General features: G+C 41.3%; 1 protein-coding gene across 6 annotated transcripts in view; it reads right to left on the bottom strand.

The window, feature by feature from the left end:
- Positions 1 to 938: 938 nt before the first annotated feature.
- The window catches only part of LOC149799792 (malignant fibrous histiocytoma-amplified sequence 1 homolog), a 78,157-nt gene continuing 55,845 nt past the window's right edge, over positions 939 to 23,250 (bottom strand). For 4 of the 6 annotated variants that reach the window (XM_089959179.1, XM_089959178.1, XM_089959180.1 and 1 more), the window contains exon 4: positions 939 to 4,401. In XM_089959179.1, the coding sequence (XP_089815305.1) occupies positions 4,010 to 4,401 (392 nt within the window). In that variant the 3' untranslated portion in view covers positions 939 to 4,009. Of the gene's footprint in view, positions 4,402 to 6,443; positions 6,542 to 23,250 lie in introns of all 6 variants that reach the window. The other 2 variants (XM_089959181.1, XM_089959182.1) reach the window with 2 other exon arrangements.

Here is a 23,250-nt window from a genome sequence, read left to right as displayed (position 1 = left end):
ACACATACACACACACACACACACACACACACACACACACACACAATTTATGCACCATTCAATTTGTATAGCTATCACATTCTTTGATAAATAAGTAATTGAGTACTTAAGACATAATAAAAGTATATTTTTTATAGAATGACTAGTTTCTGCTTTGACTAGCTGTCGGATGAATTTTCTACATCAGTAACCCAGTATTAATTGGTTACATCGCACGTCATCGAGTTTAACCATAAAACCTGCAAAAACCTTTATATGGAATAGCGTCTTGAAGGGCAATTTTCAAACAAAATCAAATATTCTTCTAAATATATCTTGGTAGTTAGGAAAATAATACAAATAGTTTTAGAAATTTTTTAATAGTTAAAGATCTGTTCATATTAATACACACCCTTGCGAGCTAGGGAATATGTCCATATGCTATCATAAATGTAGGAAGAGGCGTCCAATAGAGATAGCAGTCACGGTGGTCTAGTGGTTAATGTACTGGATTCGTGACCGAAAGGTTGTAGATTCGAGTCATACCACTGGATCAGTCTGGGTCGGCTACTGTGGTGTGTCTTTCGGCAAGGCACTCCAATTACATTGTCACTAAATGATCTGCTTGAATTTCTGAGCCGTCAAACACCAAACCAAGCCATTCAAAAAAGCTATGTCCCTATGGAGGAATGTCAGTTGCATGACGGGAATGAATATGTTTTGTTCTCATTTATCCCGAATGTATGTTTCCCTTGAACTTCCACTTCAGAGTGATCCACAATTTGCGTATGCATCTACTTAGAGACTTTAATTTATTTTAATTTACTTTTATTTGGTTAATTACCTGCGTATGACTTTAAAATCAAAATTCCATCATCACCACGATGTAGTCAAATGTTGATTGATATACTTGGAAATTTCAATGGAGGGAGGAACAACAACATGACAGGAAAGCCGTATAGGCAATATACATTTAATATTGAGGGTAATAACATAAATTATAACAATTAACAAATAATTTTCAATGTTTCAGATACGTAAATTCTATCAATTCACCGGCGAGAGACAGAAGTACAAAACCCAAGTGTATATATTGTGGACAAATGCATCATGTTAAAACAAAGATATTTCCACAAACAAGATTATTACCAGATTTTCTTCAATCGGTTACATTTCTTGCAATACATATTATTTTCATTGTGTAATGTTAAAAGATGATGAGTAAAACTGAAATCAACTGAAATCCACCTGTAATTCCTTATATTGTTCATAACATTATGTAGTCATTGACAATTTCCTAGCTAGTATCAGCGAGATAAAGAAGTCAAATTAAGATAGTGGACTAGTACTCAAAACTAACGGTCTACAACTCTACATAAACGTTTTGCCTGTACTCTCACTATGAGCGTTTGCAGACTGCTACTCTTCAATAAAGAAAATCAATAAAGATACTCAATTTACATAACGTATGACCTAAGGGTGTCCTTTATATCGCAGGGAGTAGTGTGATTAAATCTTGCAATGTAGCTAGTAAATTTTAAGCTTAATAAGAAAATAATTTTGTATAACTTGGCCGAATTAAGCTCTGTATTTAAAATAGATGTGAATGTACTCCAATGAAGACAGCGAGTGCAAAATTTCATAAACTGAAATTACACTGTTAAAACGTTCGGTCTCAGAACCAAATACAAATCATAGAGCAAGAGGAATAATTACAAAATGCTTACGGCAATACTTCTAGTCGCATACTTATTCCATTACTGTATCTCTATATCCCAAGCTTTTCTTGAATTATATCATGAATATCGACACATATCCATGCACTTATCCTACAGTGTAAGACATAGCACGTGTTGTTTAGGTCTTAATGTTATGTCGTACTATCTAAATAACGGCATTGTATAGTCTGTTCCGATTGACATCGGAAATGAGTAGTTAAAGTTTCAGAAATATCTCACACACATGGCCTTCTATACTGACACTTTGCCACTAATGTAAGTGTAATTAATATACTTACTGTGCTGTCTTTATCCTAGCGGAATTAAAATATGACACTAGCAAATGGAAGCATTTTAATGTTCCGTTGACATACATTAGAATTTGTTGTAATGCGACGATAGTCGAGATATGCCGAGGTATGTTTAAGTAGGGTCACGTGAGGATATGTTTCTTGAACGAAAGGAAACGTTACTTACAGTTCCAATATACATAATATATTTTTATTCGTTTCGTTAAAGAATAATATTTCAACTTAACCTGATTTCGGCATTCCCGGCTTTCATCGCTTTCCAGCCAACCGAAACGTATGCCAACTAAACTTAAAAACAGGTCCATATAAAAGGTCCATTTCTTTTGTGAGAATTTGAATTTATTAGAGAAAATACATCAGTTAAGTAAAGTCTGGTAAAAACATTATAACTTTACTTTTTAGAAGAGCGTCGTTATTGGTTGTCAGTTGTGTGTGATATTCCTGAAAATTTGACTTCCGTTACACTGTTAGTCGACATCAAAACATGCTACACAGCGCCGCTTGTTAGGCTGTAAGACCCATCACCCTAAAAATATCGGGTGATGTGCCTTACGTTGTAGGACAAATCCATGCACCTATCGTACGCGTGTCACCTACAGATCAGGCTAAGGGGGATAACTTTTCCCGGCTGATTACAGTAATTGCTGAGACGTAACGGACGTTTATTGACATGAGTGCAAATTTTTGTAATAAAGATACATCTGAACAATTTAACGTCTATAGACATTTTAGATGCATTTAGAAAATTCTTCATAATTTGTCCACATCCTATGAAAATCTCTGACACAGGATGACACCTATGAGAAACTTCTTTGTTTATATCATTATATCCGACTATACAAGGAACAAACGGGTAGTACGATTAACTACTTTTGTCGAAGATTTAAATAATTAATTTCTGAATAAAACCATTTGGACTTCGTATATTAACTGAAATGATAAATCTGATACTTATTAGGACTGTCTCTGACATGCAGACAGTTATCTGAAATCATGTACTTAATACTCAATTGATAAAAAAATCCCATGATCATGAAGGCCAGATTTTCTTCGATACGATAGCATTTATACTAGAAAAAAACCACGACTAAAGGGCCTAAGAATTCAAACAGGTATGCGGAAAAACTGCAATAAATAATTATTTAGGTTAAAAGCCGTGACTGGATGAGGGTAAAATAAATGTGAAGATAGTCGATGACATCAAGGCCACACACAAATCGAAACACTGTGGGAACGTTTTATGAATGTAAAAAAGGGATTCAACTTAAATATCACAGCTCTGTAAGACTAGACTATGTAATCACCGGATAGTGTGAAATCGTCTGGAAAAAAAAACAAACAACAGAAAACAAAATTATTGAATAAATCATATAGTTTCCAAGGTACCAACCCCAAAACTTGCTTTTAAATATGTGTGGTAGAAAGTCTAAACATAACCAGTTCTAGATCACTTTCAGTACAGAAACAATGCAGAAAAGAATGGGAAAACATAATTTATATTATGTGTATAAATGTAATAACAAAGCAAAAGTATATACGATATAAGGTCAGTGTGTGTGACTTACCTCTCAACTACACACTGATTTGCAACAACTTATAATTTAAAACGTTTTGTGTAAATGTAGGTATATATATTCATAAATGTCAAACAAAGAAGACATGATGTTGGGAATCCCTTAAAAGGAACCATCTACAAGGTTAAATTCAAAATAATTCAACAATGGGTAGCTGAGAACAGTTACCATTTGCAGTGTTCATAACAAGGACCTGTGCACGTGACATTAACGAGTGTAGGGAAGCCCAATAAAGATAACGTTCACAAAGAAAGGCATTGCATATTGTACAACTTCTGAAGAAAAAGGTTTCGATATGGTCAGAGAGGAGTGCGGACCGATGTTTTAAATTACTTCTGCCTCCGGATGCAGCGTCTAAGTATGAGGAAGAATGTAACATAACCGTGTAGCAATAACGACCCATTGCGTTATTATTATGATTTCAGCATCAGTTCGATTCATCCTCAGATATCAACATTTTTATGTGTAACTCTTCATCGCGGTATAGTTTGTCTCTCAGGTCGCTCCTCATATGAGCAAATCGGCTACCAAGAAACTTGGAAATATCTGCAGCCATGTCATTTTCCACCTCAGGTGATTCTTCCTTTACTTCGACTTGTGTTTCCACTACTGGTTCACTTACATCCGGTTCCTTTTCGATTAGAGTATCTTCAAGCTTGTCTTCTATGACAGGTGGCAAAGCAGACGGAGGTGGAGGCAACACAAGGGCAGCAAAGCGTCTGGTGTTTGCAACTTGTCTAGCCGCATGCGGCATTGGGGGATCCGTTGTTATCGCAGCGCGTCGTCGCCTTGTCTTCGCCAGTTGAAATAAAACGTCGTCTGCAAAAGGTAAGAGATATTATGAACTTGCTAGGCATAGCTCACAAAATGTTGCATCCGTAAATAACACGATGCAGTTCTTCTTCTGGCATATACAGCCAAACGTGCACAAGATGAGAAAAATAGGCATCGTTAAAGAAAATATGAACATATAATATACAGTTTGATACTATATATATGTGTGTGTGTGTGTGTGTGTGTGTGTGTGTGTGTGTGTGTGTGTGTGTGTGTAACAAGTACAATATGCTGATTAGACTGTATTATACAAAGAAACTCTCTTGGCATATATATTTAAAAGCACTATCTTGTAATAAATGTCCATATAAATGTGCCAGGATATTTACCAATGCAAGTGTGCTTGTTCTTTGGCATTTAAACTAAAAGTCATGTAGATAATGGTTTTTACTACTTCGTATAATCATTACATCGATGAAACATTAATACGCATAAATATTAGAAAAAAAGCAAACAATGTTAGTTGGCTTAATGGAAAAGAGTTTTTCGTGTTTTGTGAAAAGACAAAATTTTGTAATGGCTTTAGATGACACACATGTAAAAAAAATCGGTTTGTACACTGAGATTAAGATCTTAAATTGTCGTTGATTCATATTTCTTAAATATTACAGCATGCTCATATATATCGTTGATTCACATTTCTTAAATATTACAGCATGCTCATATATATCTAATATGAGTTTATCAAAACAGCTGATGCATGACTATATATTTTTCCTTTCTTTATTTTGTGTCAATCTATGTGCCTGTCTACCAAAACCTCTGTCTGCGCGAGTTGCCTCCCATAAATTTAGTTCCAGTTTAGTCCAAGCTAAGTCAATGATTTGATCAACAGGTTGAAAAGAAAAATGTAAGCCTTTAAATAACGCAAATGCTGTCCCAGTTTAGATGCAGACACGAGAATGTAGTACAGATCATTTGCACATCATAGCAATAGTACTCCACTCCATCAATAACATGGATTACATTTATCTTATTTTGTATTAAATATGAATATTACAAGCCTATCAATAATGAAGTCAGGCTTCGAGTTTAGAGCTTGACCAAAGAGTGGCGTATTAACTTCGGTTTAGACAGTTACATATTAACGTTAAGAAGACATTAAATAATGCTTGTCTTGATCTCCATATATCAGAATGGACAGAAATTATGTTTTAGGTTGCAGCACGAAATAAAAACGCACACTTACTTTATGTCGCACAATAGGCAAAAAATTGAATATGCACACCTTTGAGAGAGCTGTTATAGACGAAAAGCAAAATATAAGATGAAGTATAGTACGGCTGTTATAATGTTATGTAAATTGCGCACGTGCTTTCTAATAGAGATAGAGGTTATATAAACACTTATTTCAGAGCATTTTCCACGTTACCAGATTGAACCTCTTTGTACTGGAAATAAAGCCATAAAACGCGATACTAATCGAATACAAGTATTAAAAGATGGCAAACGTTTACTGGATCATATAAAAGAAAGGAAAAGTGTTTTTAGTTCGTTTAGATAGGTCGCAATGACTTAAACTTCATAATCTGAAATAATAAGAAGGTAATGAAAACAACTCTTGTAATGCAGCTAAAATTCTGTCCAAGATAATCTGTAGTTTTCCATGATCTATCTGGTTTGCAGAAACTTAGAAAATGCCCTGATTATATACGCTTTACTAGAATTGTGATACTGCTCAGAAGAATCCTACAAGAGAGAGCTATTTTCTACTGGACAGATCAAATAAGAGTTTCGTATCTAATTTTGTATTGCTTTGAGTCTGGGAGTCTTCTGGAGTTTTTTCCCCTAACAAATCCATGTACTGTTTTCTTTATAGAATCCATCTACGTAGGTAAGCGTGATTGAAGCAGTTATTGCTTAACTCAAATATATTGTGCTGTTTACAAGATCAAGCTCTGCAACGTGGTCTGCTTATGATAGCATCACCGAGCTAGAAAAACCAATAAACAAACAAGATACAATGTGATGTTAGAGAGTGGTAACGAAGCATCCATTGTGAGAGGTTATTTCAAACCTTTACTTACACTCCCGTCACCATGGCGTCAAGTCCCCAATCATATTAGGGACTAGATCGCATCTTTCCTGGACTCAGCGATCTTTTGTCTAATAAGATTAATGTCAACTGAAATGTAATGAAGTTAAAAAAGCATCTGAAATGACAAAGGACAGTAAAACCACATCAGCGACAACTTCAACAGACGGCCAATGTATGTGAATATAGATCCACATGCCAACGATACGAGAGTATTTAGAACACGCTTTGTACAATCCCTCCTCAAAGAAAGAAAGATTATTTGATATAAATTTTATTTCATCGATATTTGTACGTGTTCGTGTTTGCTTCAAGCCATTTCTACAGATAAACGGTTAGAGGCTAGGCTTGAAAAGTTGCAAATAGAGTTACAACGAAATATTTCAAAGAGACTTAGTTCTGACATAAACGAATACAGCATGCCTAGTTTGATGAATCTGCTTCAAAGCATACAAACGTTTTACGGTAAATATTTGAAGAAATATTTCTAGAACGAAATCTGCCAAATAAGACAGTATTATCTGCACTGCATTACTTGAAACACATTTATGACAAAAGAGAAGAAATTAAAAAGAGCACACATTCTCAGTACGGACAACATGCATTTATGCCGTGTTGTACCGTTGATTAGTTTTGATAAACTTTGACTATTTTGACCCTGACGTAAAACTAACATATACTTTGCATATTTTAATTATGCTACGTAGTGTATTAGTGTGCTTTTTTATTTGACTCATTTGTAAGTATATTTCCCCTGTCCTTTGTGTTTATATATATATATATAGTTAACGATTCATCTTCTGGAGCAAAACTGTTTAAAAAAGAATTTTGACACTCTAACTTTGATACCGAGGTAAAGAACTTTAATTCTGGACACGAATATGAACTTGATATTTATACAACTTTGATACTGAGATAAAGAGCGTCAATTCCGGACACGAATATGAGCTTGATATTTATACAACTTTGATACTGAGATAAAGAGCGTCAATTCCGGACACGAATATGAGCTTGATATTTATACAACTTTGATTCGAAATGTGACCTGGCTTTCCCAGACTCCTTAAGTTAGATTTTCGAGGTTGACAGTTGACCAGTCAATTCTTACACAACCATATCTACTGGAAAATATCAAACATTGTTGTATCTGATAAAATTCAAGAATGTACTTGCCAAATTGTCTTTGATGGGCATGCCAAAGGGTAAAATGTCTGCCACATTTTGGCTTGATTGAGTTTCTAACTAGTAAAAAAATGTACACAGTGTTAGATTTAGGACCTGCTGTAGGCAATGTTCTTCCACAACCGCCTTGTTGCATACTTTACCGTAGTAAATAATCTCGGACACGACACTCCCAAAAAATGTTTTTGTTTATGTGGCTACTATTCTCTACTTTGCTTATTGCTTATAAAATTGCACTTCTAATCAATTATATGCAAAGTCTCTGTCTCGCTCTCTCTGTATGTCTCTCTCTCTCTCTCTCTCTCTCTCTCTCTCTCTCTCTCTATATATATATATATATATATATATATATATATATATATATATATATATATATATATGTGTGTGTGTGTGTGTGTGTGTGTGTGTACGAATGTCACTCGTTTCCATCCTGCCAAACCCTCTACCTTGTGACCTTCACCTTAGACAAACTGCCCAATTGTGATGCGTTAGTAGTATGGTGGGTCACCCTAGCGACAATGGGAATTAGCATTACAGAGACCCCTGGGTCACTCTAGCGACAATGGAAATTTAACATGGAGAAAAATCGTGGGTCACTCTAGCGACAAGGGGAATTTAACATGGGAATAAATCGTGGGTCACTCTAGCGACAAGGGGAATTTAACATGGAGAAAAAATCGTGGGACTGTCTAGCGTCAAGGGAAATTGAACATAGGATTTTTGTTTTTTTAAAAAATAAAAAAAAAAAATAAAAAAATTTTTTTAAAAAGGGGTAGGCAATTCAAAGACTATCTCTTTTCGAGAAATATGGGGGCCCTGAAAAGGGCCTTTGGGTTTATGTTAATATGCCCTTAACATAAAGGGCATCTGCAACATCTTCTTCTTCTTCTTAGGCTTCGTCGAATGGTAGGTCCATAAACTAAAACTCTTTTCAGGCATCCTTGCCTCTCCACGTAAATTCTACGTATCCATAGGCTCGTGTCGGTCCTAAGGACAACTACCCACTTGGATCGGACATACATGGGTATGTCCGTCCTGAACATCATCGTTGACACAAGCGTTGAAGAGTGCACATCGGTCCACATCTTGAGGCGCCGAGAACAGGTGAATCAATGCACTGAACGGCGCTTATTTATAGGGACAGAAAGGATTGAAACGGATTGAGTTCATTCACCAATCCGAACACGCGTTACAGAATTCAGTCAGCTCGCATCCAATCCGAAGAGAGCAGTCTGTGACGTCACGTAGTCAATATAGATTCGCTAGCGCTTGTGTGCAGTCAATCTATGTGACAGTGATTCAACATGACGGAAACTCAGAAAACGATCCAGTGGGGTGCACCAGCAGGGGAGACTGCCCAAGGGAACCCGGACTTACTTTCAGAAGAGGTGAATTGGGATTTTGTGGATTTTCTCTCCTCGCAAGAATTTGTTCCGGAACCTTCGTTACTTTCTTCATTACCGCAAGTGGAGAATTTTAGACAGAGACAGAAAGAAGAATTGGAGAAATTTATACAACGACAAAAGGAAGCGGAACAGGCTTTTCTCCTACAGCAACAGCAACAAGAAGAAGAGGTAAGAAAAAAACAACAGCAACAACAGCAAGAAGAAGAAGAAGTAGCAGCAAAGAAACAAGAGGGTGAAAATCAAACGGTCACGGTACTGTTGGACATTTTAGCGGAGTTAAGAAGTCTGAAACAAATGTATCAGACTTCTTTATCACGACCGAAGAGAATACGACCTTCCCGAGCCAAACATGTCAACCCTGTGACTAAGCCTACCGTACCACCCTTAGTGATTTCAACCCAATCATTATCATCATCAACATTACGCAGTCCAGAAGTAGGCCTTGGCCGTGGCAAAGGCTTAAGGCAGTTAAAATTGATTGCTTAAACTCACCCCTGCACCATGAAGAAAAAAGGCCCTTTTCAGGGCCACCCACATTTCTCGAAAAGAAATACAATTTCAATTTGCCAATAACTCAGAAAAAAAACTCACCCATGTTACCCTTTTAGTACGTGTCTGTGTATGAGTGCGTGAGTGTAGCTTCTTATTTTAAAATCAAAACTCAAAGACACTTACCTTTTATCATTCATTTATTCTTTTCTCCATTTTTTACAATCCAATTCACAATTTATAACACAACACTTTAATTTAAAAGTTCATTCATATCTACTTTTCTCCTTTTTAGTCTCTCTGTTTTTTCAATTTCTTCACCGTCTCACTCTTTTCCTCTTCTTCCTCCTCGCTTTCTTCCCTTCTTCTTTTTTTCTCTTGTTTCTTTTTATTCACCTGTCGTCTTTCTTCCTCAGAAGAATTCTTCTCTTCTTCTTCTGAAGAATTCCTCTTTTCTTCTGACTCCTCTTGTTTCTTTTTTGGGCAATCTGGAGACCAATGTCCTTTTTCTTTACAATAATAACAGGTATCTTGACTTTTGTCTTTTTTATCCCCTGTTTTTTTTCTTTTTTGACGGTCTGGACACTCTGAAGACCAATGCCCTTTCTTCTGACAGATATAGCAAGTATCTTGACTTTTATCTCTAAAGGAAGGAGAGTAGTCCGTAGGCTGGTCTGAAGAGAATTTTCTAATGACCCCTCGCAAAGCTCTGACGAAACGTTCCATCTGATCAGTCTCTTCCATCGTTGTGCTCAGCTTGAGAGTGAAATGAATAGTGAAAGGACAAGACGCATACCCTTTTATATACGCTGGTCTGTCATGACTACAAAGTAGCTCATGGTGTTTGAACTTGAGTCATTTGACTTTTTGCTTTCAAGATGAAACGATCCCATTCATTCGAGAAGAAAGAAGAAGAAAGTAAGAGGCAGAAACGTGATCTATCGCCTCGTACCAGGGCTGAAATCTTGGCACAAATTCATGCCAGTGATTTTGAAGAGGACATGAGTGAACCAGAATCTGAACCCTCTAAACCAAGTCCACCACCCTTAGTCAACCCTGAAAAGTACTATTCCATTCGAGAGACGGAAAAGCGCTCCTCTAGAAAATTTAGAACCACGGCTTACAAATACACGGTGAAGTTTAAAGATTTCAAGTCCGAAGTACCGTTAGAGAAAGCAGAAGTGTTCATCACCGAGGTGTGGGATTCTTTGCTCACTGCACTCAAGCAACAATGTCAACCCAAAGAAGACGATCGCTTGAGACTTTCCGTACAACACGACGGTTTGAAATCCCCTGTTTGGATCGAGTTTAGCACCCCGGCAGAATTGACCGCTTCCAAAGTCATGGACAAGATTCAACACGTACAACAATCCAATGACAAGTTTGACATCACCGATGGTAAAGCCACACTGGACATGACCCACGTCTCTCCTCCTCAAGGGACAGGACGCAAAAAGATGTTATTGGTGGACGACCTTCGCAACACCAAAACAAGTCTCGTCCGAATTAACAACCCTCATGACCAGATGTGTTTAGCCCGTGCCATCGTGGTGGGACGAACCTATGCCAACAAGAACGACACGGTAGAATGGAAAAGAACCTGGAAAACTATTCAACGATCCGACCGAGCCAAGCAACGAAACGAAGCAGAACTCCTGTTACAACAAGCCGGACTGTCCAAAGACACACCCTGTGGCATTCCTGAGATGCAAAAATTGCAAGATGTCCTAGCTCCACGCTACACCTTGAAAGTGCACCCTCAAGAAATGCGCGGGTCTCTGTTGTTTCGAGGCCAAGATTTTAAGGACGGAAAATACATTCACCTTTATCATCACGATGAACATTTCGATACCATTACCAGTATCACTGGATTCCTGGGATATGTTTATTATTGTGAGAAATGTGACTATGGTTGTAACAATCGAGAGCAACACAAGCATTGTGGATCGAAATGCCCAGGATGTTTGGCCTCTCCACCCTGTCTGAGCGAAGAACCAGTGCCTTGTTCCACTTGTCTGCGCACGTTTGTCAGCCCTACCTGTTACCAACAACATTTGAAAACACAAGGTTCACAGAAGAAATGTGCTTGTCAACTGCTGAGATTGTGCTCTACGTGTGGACAAGGCATACTTACCAACAATGCCAAGGCACACGTATGTCGAGGAAAGAAAAAATGTCACATTTGTCACCACATCGTGGACTTGGAACACCAATGTTACGTGCAAAAATACCAACCCCCACCAGAGAAAGAGGACGGTCACAAGAAGAAAGGCAATTTCATCTTTTTCGATTTCGAATGCATGCAAGAGACTGGCATTCACATCCCTAATTTCTGCGTGGCTCATCGAGCGTGCGAGAAGTGCATTCAAGAACCTATCTTCAGTCATTGCCCTCACTGCAGCAAGATTCCTGGAGGACGTGAAAAAATCTTTCGGGGACCGAACACGTTAGCCGATTTTGCCCAATGGGTCTTAGACCCCGTCGACAAGACGTGGAGCCAAGAGGACATCGAACGTTACGGAGATTGTCATCGTCATGCCACAGTGATGGCTCACAATTTCTCCGGATACGATGGACAGTTTCTTTTGAGGTACTATACGGAACATGGCACCGAACGTCCTAAAGTCACTTTGAACGGAGCCAAAATCATTTTCATGCAAGTGGGACAAGTGCAGTTTAAAGATTCGATGAGTTACTTGGCCATGCCTTTGAGTCGAATGCCTAAAACGTTTGGAATGACAGAAATGGCTAAAGGGTACTTTCCACACTTTTTCAATACGGAAGCCAATCAACATGCCGTTCTACCCCATTTGCCTGAGGCTCACCATTACGACCCCGACAACATGCGTACCGAACAACGAGAAGCTTTCTACGCTTGGTACCAGATTCACGCCTCGGACCCTTTCGACTTTCAGGAAGAAATGTTAAAGTATTGTCGTTCCGACGTGGACATTTTACGACGTTGCTGTGGAAAATTTCGAGAACTGTTCATGGAACACGGAGGGGTCGATCCTTTGAAAGAAGCTTGCACCATTGCCAAAGCGTGTTCCTTAGTGTATCGACAACGATTCATGCCTGAAAACACCGTGGCTGTCATCAGTCCTCAAACGACCCACTTTGTCAAACGTCAATACTCGGTCAAAGCCCTACGTTGGTTACATTACTTGTGCGACAAGGAAGACAAATGGATTCAGCATGCCCGCAACGGAGGAGGCGAAAAGACCATCGGAATGTATTCGGTCGATGGCTGTGATTTGGAAAACCCCAAGATCGTGTACGAGTTTAACGGTTGCTTATTTCACGGATGTCCCGTCTGTTACCCTGACCGTGGCACTAGAAATCAGTTTTTGCAACGAACCATGGAAGACCTGTACCAGGATACTTGTCAGCGACGCCTAAAGTTAGAACAGGAAGGATACCAAGTGGTGGAAATGTGGGAACACGAATACGATCACCGTTTGAAAATCGATCCCGAGTTTAAACGCCTCGTGGAAAGTTACCAGTTCATGGACCCCCTGAACCCGAGGGATAGTTTGTACGGAGGAAGGACCAATGCCACCTGTTTGCTGTACCAAGCCGACGAAGAGAAAGGAGAAGAAATCAAATACTTGGACGTGTGCTCGCTGTATCCCTACGTGTGCAAATATTGTCGCTTTCCTGTAGGGCACCCTCAATTGCTGACGGAACACATCGACCTGAAAAACATTCGACAATACGAAGGCTTGATCAAGTGTAAAGTTTTGCCTCCCACGAACCTCTACCATCCCGTCTTACCTCACCATTGTCAAGGCAAACTGATGTTTCCCTTGTGCCGTACTTGTGCCGAAACGTGCAACCAGGACCAACCTTGCCATCACAGCCAGGAAGAACGGGCCTTGACGGGAACCTGGGTCAGCGTGGAATTGTTCAAAGCTCTGGACATAGGATACCAACTGTTAGAAGTGTACGAAATTTGCCACTTTCCCAAGACACAACAGTACCGCAAGGGTGACCCTACGCAGAAAGGCATTTTCGCCGACTACGTGGATGCCTTTTTAAAACTGAAACAAGAAGCCAGCGGCTATCCTTCCTGGTGTCACACTCCCGAAGACCAAATACAATTCAAAGAAAAATACCGGGAACAAGAAGGCATCACTTTAGACCACATCGAGAAAAACGAAGGCAGGCGATCGTTTGCCAAAGTGATGTTAAATTGCTTGTGGGGTAAAATGGCACAACGACCGTGTTTACCCAAGACGGAATATTTGACAGAACCTTCCCGCTACTTCCAGATGATTCACGACAAAACCAAATACATGAAACACGTGGACGTCGTTCGAGAGAATTTGATCTTGGTCAATTACGAAACGAACCTGTGAAAAACGAATATTCGTTTCCTGTGCGTTTGTCGGAATACTGCGACTTTGAAAATCGTCTTCAATCGTTCAAAGGAAAATGGCCAAAGTATCTGGGAGGACCGACCCCCGAAGAATTAGCCAGAGCCGGATTTTTCTACTTGGGCGAAGGAGATAAAGTCAAGTGCTTCAGTTGCGGTGTGTCACTTCACCACTGGGAACCGCAAGATTCGGCCTACGTAGAACATGCTCGATGGTCACCGAATTGTCATTACTTACCTTTAGTGGGACCGAGACATTGAAGTAACTTCTTACCATAATAATCTGTTCATGGATACTTTACAAGAGAACATTCGTGCTTTGCCTGTGGAGTTGAGAGAACGCATTTACCGAGAGCTGGTCAAAATACAAGTGAAACGTAAAGAACAATTGCATCCGTTACGTCACCGGTGTTTGAACCACTGGTACCTGAAGGCTATACAAGGATTGATTCAATTGAAAGTGTTCCATCGGACAGACATTGATCAACGATCCTCTAGTTTTAAAAAGGATTGGTTTGGTATGGACGATTCTACCTACATCATTGTAAACGTACTGCATCGAATTCCAGAGGAAGAGTTAACGAATTACCAACATCTTGAACACAATGTCAACTTAGTGAAAGAGGAAACTTCTGAACGAATTGTAATGTGTAGATTAGTGACTCAACGATTTAAATTCGACACTGAAGTGAAACCATGTTTGTGCAAAGAGTACATTTCTTGTGTCAGACCAAAGAGGATTTAGTATGACCTATTCATGGATACTTTGCTAGAGAACATTCGTGCTTTGCCTGTGGAGTTGAGAGAACGCATTTACCGAGAGCTGGTGAAAATACAAGTCAAACGTAAAGAACAATTGCATCCGTTACGTCACCAGATCTTTAACCACTGGTACCTGAATGGTACCTGAATGGTATAAGAGAACTGATTCGTCAGAAATTGTTTCAGTGGTCAGACCTTGTTCAACACTTTGAGTTAGTGAATGATCGAAATGTTCATTATTTTGGTTACTTCGAGATTCACCTACAGCAATACATTGAGGAAGACAAGTTAAAGGATTATCAACATATTTTACGTGGAATCTACTTAGAGGAAGAGGAAACTTCTAAACGAACTCTGAAGTTTCGGTTACAGTATGCAATATTTAGATTCCCTACTGGAGAACGAAGATCTCTGGCTAGAAAGTACGTGTATTGTTTCCGAAACAAAGAGACTATAAAAACAGGCTGCCATGCCACGACTTATGTCACATGTCATCCAACAGATTCCGTGGAAGGAACTCAATGACCATATTCAAACCGTGGATCATTACCATCGATTATTACAAGAACTGTATCCATTCAATTTGGGACGACAAGTGGTGTGTGTCTTAGTGACTTGTTTTTTGGGATTTCGTTTACCAGCCGATTCTTTGTGGACTCTTTACGATCAGTACTTACCACCTCCATGGCCTTAAATGGTCACGAAAAACTCCTTTTGTTCAAAGCCTTGCGTTTTCATCTGGATACTTCTCGACCTCAACAGGAAAAAAAGATTCGTCAACTTTTAGCGACCCAAGACGTATATGACGATGTGTGTGTAGCTTGTGACTTACACCCTCATTGGACAGATGTTCGTGATTGGAAAAAGGGGGGTTTTGAGGCTTGGACCCAAGAAGTGGCCCAGTATGCACAAGAGTTGTTCAAGGAAAAAAGTTACTTTTCAACCTGTGTTAGTGACGGTGCCAGAAGAACCCGTCACCGAGAACAACCACTCGCTTCAGGACAGGACTGTCATGGACATGCCTGAAAGGTCATTCCGGGAGGACACTTGTGTGACAATACCTCATGTAGAGACTGTAAGAACATTACACACTGTCCCTAGGACATCTTGGTTACCCAAAACATGTTGTACAGACACTTGTTTATATTTCACTTTGATCGCTTTGCTGTGTTTTATATTCCTGTACATCACTATTTGGGTTGTATGTATTTTTGTCTTTCGTGTTCATATTTGAAAAAAACATTCAATAAACGTGTTCTGAAAAAAGTATATAAACTCTTGTCTTGTTTGTTTTTTCGTGTCACAAGTGACATTTCTCATACCATGGCTACCTCTGCTGTCTCTGCTCCCTCTTCCTCTACTGTCAAAGTCATCGACGAACACTTAGATCGTGCCAGTTGGGAGGCTTTGTATCTTCGCCATCCCTTTAACATGCTCATTGCTGAACCTAGCGGTTCGGGCAAAACCGAATTCGTCAAACGTTTGATCGAACATAAACATCATTTGATCGATCGACCCCCTCAACGGATCGTGTGGTGTTACAAAGAGTGGCAATCGGCGTACAGCCTCTTGCGAGAAAGTCAAGGCGATTCCATCGTGTTTGTGGAAGGCATTCCTAAAGAAGACGATGGCATCGTCTCTGACTCCCGTCTAACCCATTTGGTCATTTTCGACGACATGTTAGGAGAAGACGAAGAAGAAATTAAACTGTGGTTCACGCGCAAAGGGCATCACCGTAATGCCAGTGTCGTTTACATCACCCAAAATTTGTTTCAACAAAGTAAAGCCCATCGCACCATCAGTCTCAATGCGCATTACGTGGTCTTGTTTAAAAGCCCTCGAGATAAATCGCAAGTGCAAGTCTTAGCCAAACAGTTAGGAACGCCTTGGCTGACTCAGGCGTACGACGATGCCACTCAAACTCCACACGCCTATTTGCTCGTCGATTTGAAACCTACGACCCCCGAGGATTTGCGATTTCGTACCCACTTGTTTCACCACTGGTGCCAAGACGGAGGGCCTGTCCTGTACACGTCTCCGTCCTCGACTTCATTTCACTCCCCATGAAAAAAAAATCTATAAAAACCTCAGACCCTTTTTCGTCTGTCTCACACAGTGTGAACATGACGTCCCTTCAGTCGCATCTTCCCGTCAAATTGATTCGTGCCTTGTATGGCATCAGCCGAGAAAAAGATCCACAAACACGAGCTCGTGTCTTAGAAGCTAGTCTCAAAGAAGTCTTACGATGGTTCACGGTGACGGCACGTCAATTACTCCAAGGAATCATTCAGATTCCTCATCAAACCCAACGCTTTTTCGATCGAAACAAAGTCGCTTTGGTCCAACTGGCCGATCCCCGCATCGACACTCAAACCAAAAAACAAATCATTTTGAAACCTGGAGGGAGCGGTACTCTAGGAGGGGTCATCATTCGCTCACTCTTAAGATGGGATCCTAATGCCCCCAAAGTTATCCCCAAGACAAAAGTCCAACGAAGCCCCAAGAAGAAAAAGAAAAAGACCAAGTCCCCAAGAAGAATAACTTCTCCAGTGGCAGGACCCTCCTCTTACCAGACACCACCACCATCACCCCGGAAAAAGAAAAGAAGCCCCCAGAAAAAGAAACAGAGAAAAAGTCCTCAAAAAAAGAAAAGTCCACAGAAGAAAACTAGTCGCAAGAGAGGCACTTCGGCCAGGACCAACCTTACACTCGCAAGCCACGACCTGCCACAACGTCTCCGGCAGCCTCACGTTTGTCCACTTCTCCGTTGATGTCACCAGGAACTGAAGAGTACTTGGAGACGTTGATTACACCAAGAACTTCTCCATTGATGACCCCCAAAAGAACTTCCCCAGTGGCAGGACCTTCCAATTTAGCGGCAGTGGCTGCTGCTCACAAAGTACCTTCTCCCAAAATCAAAGTCCATGAAAGATCAGGCATGTTACAAAGTTTACTGGATTTGTCCAAGCAAGAACTGGCTCGATTTAGTCCGTTACGTACCCCTGCACGACGTGTCATGCCTGTCCTCAAACTGATACGACGTAAAGACAATCAATGGCGACGCGTTCCAGTATAAAAAAGGCCTGTGACCGAGTAGGGTATCAGTGTTTTTAGGTGCTCCTAAAGACTCAAAGATGTCACCCTCCAGAAAACCCCAAAGGAAAGAAAAGGAAAGGACTACCACCACGTTTAGCCAAACATGGGGACCTGTTATCTGTCCTGTCCAAAGCTTCTCCACCCCTACGAAAAAAACTCATTCAAACGGCCTCCAAAGAGGTCATCGATACCGTGTGCGAATGTTGTTTGAACGTTTTGAAAGGCACGATCCCTTTGTCCAAACACCAGAAACAATGCTTAGGCAAACATCGTCACGTTCTTCGGAAAATGGTTCAAAAGAAAATTCCCATTCGTCAAAAAAAGAAGATGTTGGTCCAACGTGGAGGCATTTTACCTCTCTTGTTAGGCCCCATACTGAAAGGAGTCTTGGGAACCATGTTGGGAGGACTGATGGGAGCAACATAAAAAGGCCTTCGGAAGTCCCAAAATCTCAGAATTCACCCCTGACAACCCCATGGAAGGACGAAAACTAGCTGTAGTGCCTTACAAACGATGGATGGAATACCATCGGTGGCAAGAACAACGCACCCCGCATTTGCCTCCCAATCCCAATTTGAGCGAGATGTCCCAGTTACAACACGAATTGCAATCCTTGATGGATCGTCAAGATTTGTCCGAAACAGAAAAATCGCAAAAGTACGGTCAACTCTTGCAAAGACTGCAACTCTTTCACCAGAAAGCTTTAGGCGAAACAGCTCTACCCACTTTGAAAGATTTTAAGACCTTGATGAAAAGTTCAGCACCATCACCAGTACCAGTACCAGTACCCGTGACCAAGACAGAAAAAGAAGAAGAGGAAGGTTTTCAAACTCCACCAGAAAAAGTACGCAAGTTAACAACACCACCTACCTCCAGAATTGGATGGATTAAAAAGATGATGGCCACCCCTTCTTCCTCACAAGAGAAAAAGAAAGTGAAGACAGAAGTGAAACAAGAACCGATATCCCCTGCTCAGACATCCTTCTCCTCTTCGACACCTATTGCTGGCCGCACACGCAAAGCCTTGCAATCCAAGAAAATACCCGAAGAGAAAAAGAGTAGCCTCTTCCAAGAGTGGGTGCCTTATTAAGACACCAATCAACACAAAAAATGGAAAAAGTCTTAGCTAGCATTTACTACGATCCCTCGCATCCTGCAGGTTACGCAGGAGTTCAAAAATTGTATCGTGCTGCCAAAACGCGACTGAAAAGTCTCCGTTTACCTCAAGTGCAACGATGGTTACAAGAACAAGCTACCTACACTTTGCACAAACCCATTCGACGCAAGTTTGCCAGAAGTCGCACCCGAGTGGAAGGCATCGATCATCAATGGCAAGCCGATTTAGCCGATGTCTCTCATTTAGCCAGCTACAATCGTGGTTACAAATATTTGTTTTGTGTCATCGACGTCTTTTCCAAATTTGCCTGGGTCGTGCCCTTGACTTCCAAATCGAGCAGCGAGTTAGTGCGAGCCCTGCAACGGGTGTTGAAACAAAGCGGTGGTCGCCCTCTTCGATGGCAAACGGACAAAGGCACCGAATTTCTGAACCAAGCTTTCCAAAAAGAATTAAAGAAACGTGACATTCATTTTTTTACCACCGAGAATCCCGAAACCAAAGCCAGCATCGTGGAACGTTTTCAACGCACTTTGAAAGAACGCATGTGGAAATATTTTACGCATCACCACACTCTGAAGTACATCGACATCTTACCGCACCTGGTGCAAGCGTACAACCAATCTTACCATCGAAGCATCGGACGTGCCCCGCAAGACGTGACTCCCGACAACGAAGTGCTGGTGTTCGAGCGCCTGTTCGGTACGTCCCCGACGAGGGTTGTCCCCAAGAAAAGTGGAGAGTTAACCGTAGGAGATTGGGTGCGCATTGGCAAAACCAAACGCACTTTCGACAAAGGTTACTTACCTAACTGGACGACCGAATTGTTTCGCGTCACTGAACGAGTACATGGCCGTCATCCTGCCGTCTATAAATTGGAAGACATGAACGGAGAAGTACTCAAAGGAACGTTTTATTTGCCCGAGTTACAACGTGTCACCAAAAAAGAAGACGACGTGTACGACATCGAAAGCATTCTCGAACGCAGAACCCGTAAAGTGGGCAAACGACGTGTCAAAGAAGTCAAAGTACGTTGGAAAGGATATCCACCCAGTTTCGATTCTTGGATCGACGCTTCGCAAGTCATCGACTATAAAAAGAAGAAGTGACCATCATGCCCTTTCACACAGCAGCAGCAGACGCAGCTACGTCGACCAGTCCTTCTTCCCCTAGTTCTTCTGTGCAAGATTTACAAAAACAACCCTTGTGGGTGTGGTGTGGAGAACGTGTGCCTAAAACGCAAATCGTCTTTTTCTGCCAAATCTTCGTGGTGTATTGTGTCATCGGGGCAGCCATTGCCAATTTGAGTTTGCAACAAGGAGACAAACAATTGTGGACCATTTTATTGAGCAGTTGCATCGGTTACCTGCTTCCCAATCCCTCCCTGAAATTCTCCTCGAACGGGAACGTTGTGTCCAGTGCCAGTGCCAGTCACCACTCCAACAACAACAACAACAACCAGAACCCCATTTTGGGCGGAGACACACCTCTGACATCTACTAATATTCCCTCGGACAGCCACAGAACTCTGGAATTATGAGTCACCAAAACCAATTTTACTTAACCTTACCCAGTGACAGTTCCATGGAGGTGTTTCCCCACAACACGTTGTGCTGTTACACGGCCAAATTACCTCAGGCCATCCCCTTAGATCACGAAGCCCATTGGGAAGTGGCTTTAGTGGAAATCATTCACCCGACCCAAGTCCTCAATGTCATTCCCAATCAAAATTTTTTTAATGTGGAAGTTCATGACGAGTCATTGCAACAGGAGTTGAATAAGAAAGTCATGTATGACAATAAAATCTATAATGAGAAAACTCAAAAATGGACCTACCACTTTTTAATTCCCCCAGGTTATTATTTCAGTGGTCAACATTTGGTCAACGTCATATCTGCCAAGTTTAATGGCGTGTTTGGGAAAGCTTTGGAGCATGCCAAAATAAGTGTCACCATGGAGTACCACAAAGTAGCTCGTCGCTTCTCGATGAGATTTGAGCGGAGTAAAATCATGTCCATTTTATTTTGTCCTGAATTGTTTGACATGTTGGGCGGAGACATGAACCTGAGAATGAGCATACTCAAGAACAACGAATTACCCATCGTTTACGACAACGAGTCTTTTAGCAAGTTATTTCGTACCCCAGTAGAACTGAACCAAGGACTGAATTTGATGTTCGTGTACTCCGATGTGGTGGAGTATAACGTGGTGGGACACACCTCCGTACCGTTACTGCGTGTCATTCCTTTCAAAGTGGATTCTGCCGCGAACGCTGACGAGGAAGGTGGAACCACTTACCACGTCCACCGCGAATTTGTCCATCCTCACTATTTGCCAGTCAGCAAGTCGTATTTGGACACGGTCAACATTACTATAAAAGGAGATCTGGGACAAGATATTCCATTTACCAAAGGAAAAGTCACGGTGAAACTCCATTTTCGAAAACGGTTCTCTCACGATTCGTAAGTAAGTCATGTATCCAGTGTACCAAGGGGTTGCACGACAGCGAGGACACGGTTTAGGAGACATGTTAAAATCGGCCTTTCGTTCGGTGGCCCCGGTGTTGAAACCGATGGTGACACGCGGATTGCACGCCTTGAAAGATGCGGCACTGACGCAAGGCAAAGAATTTCTCCAAAATGTCATCATCGACAAACAAAACCCTAAAGAAGCCTTCATGAGGGCAGGCAAAAATGTCCTGCTGCAAACGGGTAAAGACATTTTAGGTCGACGAGACACACCTATAAATGCCCTGCACGCTACCGAGTCAGACATTCAGCAAGGACAAGGCAGAAAGAGACGACGAAGAAAACACCCTTTCACCAGACTTCAAGCTAGAAAAGCCAAGAAAAGAAGAACCGTTCGAGACTTAGACGTTTTCGATTATTGAGACACAGAAAAAATGATGCACCGAGAGTCATGTGCTTGTTCCAAGACGGAACTGGATATGTTTGCCATGCCCCCCACCATGATGACGATGCAAGAATCCCAGTGGGTGGAATTTCATCCCGTCTCCTCTTTGACGGATTCCGCTCCCATCGAGTTCGAAATCAAAGGACAACCCGAAGATTACATCGATCTGAATAGCAGTTACCTGTATTTGAAAGTCAAAGTGATCAAAACTGACAACACCAATCCTGGAGCCAATGATAGGGTAGCGCCCGTCAACAATTTCATGCATTCCTTGTTCAGCGAAGTGGACTTGTACTTGAATAACAAACTGGTCAGCAGCAGCATGGATACTTACCCATATCGTGCCTACTTGGAAAATCTCTTGACGTACGGAAAAGAAGCCAAGAATACTCATCTGGATGCTTGCGTGGTATGGAAACCTGACACGGCAGGTGCAGGCACGTTTAGTGACACAGCCCTGACAGAAGATGACAATCCTCACAATGTGGGGTTTAAAACACGTAGAACTAAAATTCTGCAAGGACGTAGTTTAGAACTGATGGATCGTTTGCATTTGGACATGTGGTTACAAGAAAAGTATTTACTGAACGGAGTTGATATTCGCCTGAGACTGAATCGTAGCACTGCCGCTTTCCATTTGTTGGCCCATGCCAACGAATACAAAACTGTTATCCAAGAAGCCAGACTTTACGTACGCCGTGTGGAAGTGTTACCTAAAGTGGGAAACGACATCAGTCAGACGTTGAGCAGAACGACCGCCAAGTATCCCATACGACGTGTGGAAGTGAAAACGTTCACCATTCCTGTTGGACAGCGATCCATGATCGAAGATCATCTGTTCCAAGGACAGTTACCCAAGCGTTTGATCGTTGGTATCGTCAGGAATTCAGCTTTCAATGGACTTCACAACGAAAATCCTTTTGAGTTTCGACACTCTAGCGTGTCCAAAATCGAAGTCAGTCGCGACGGCAAGACCTTGTGTACACGACCCTTTGAGCCTAACTTTGCCCAGAACAATTACTTGAGATCGTACTTGTCCCTGTACGAAGCCACCGGACAGTTAGGAACCAATACCAGTCACGGTATTACGTACGAGGATTATGCAGGAGGCTACGCTTTGTGGGCTTTCGATTTCACTCCAGACCAAGGCAGCGACGAGGGACATTTCCACCCTATAAAATCTGGCCAGATTCGTGTGGAAATTCAGTTTGCAAATCGAGACCCTGCTGATCCAACGTTGAACGTCATCCTGTATGCAGAATTTGACAATACGATAGAAATCAACAGTTTGAGAGAAGTCATTCTAGATTACTAGAAGCCATGGAAGACTGTTATCCCTCTTTACCTAGTGAAGAAACTTTGGACATGAAATGTGAGGAGACCGTGGAAGGAGAATCCCAAGACAAAGAAATTGTCATGATGAAGTCGAGATGGCCAGAACAAGAAGCCCATTTAGTCTCCT

The sequence above is a fragment of the Sinohyriopsis cumingii genome, chromosome 5 (assembly GCF_028554795.1).
Source record: "Sinohyriopsis cumingii isolate HCF-2022 chromosome 5, ASM2855479v2, whole genome shotgun sequence".
In the NCBI taxonomy this organism is placed as follows: Eukaryota; Metazoa; Mollusca; class Bivalvia; order Unionida; family Unionidae; genus Sinohyriopsis; species Sinohyriopsis cumingii.
Note: the sequence above shows the minus strand (reverse complement) of the source record. Positions and strands in the feature narration are given on the sequence as shown.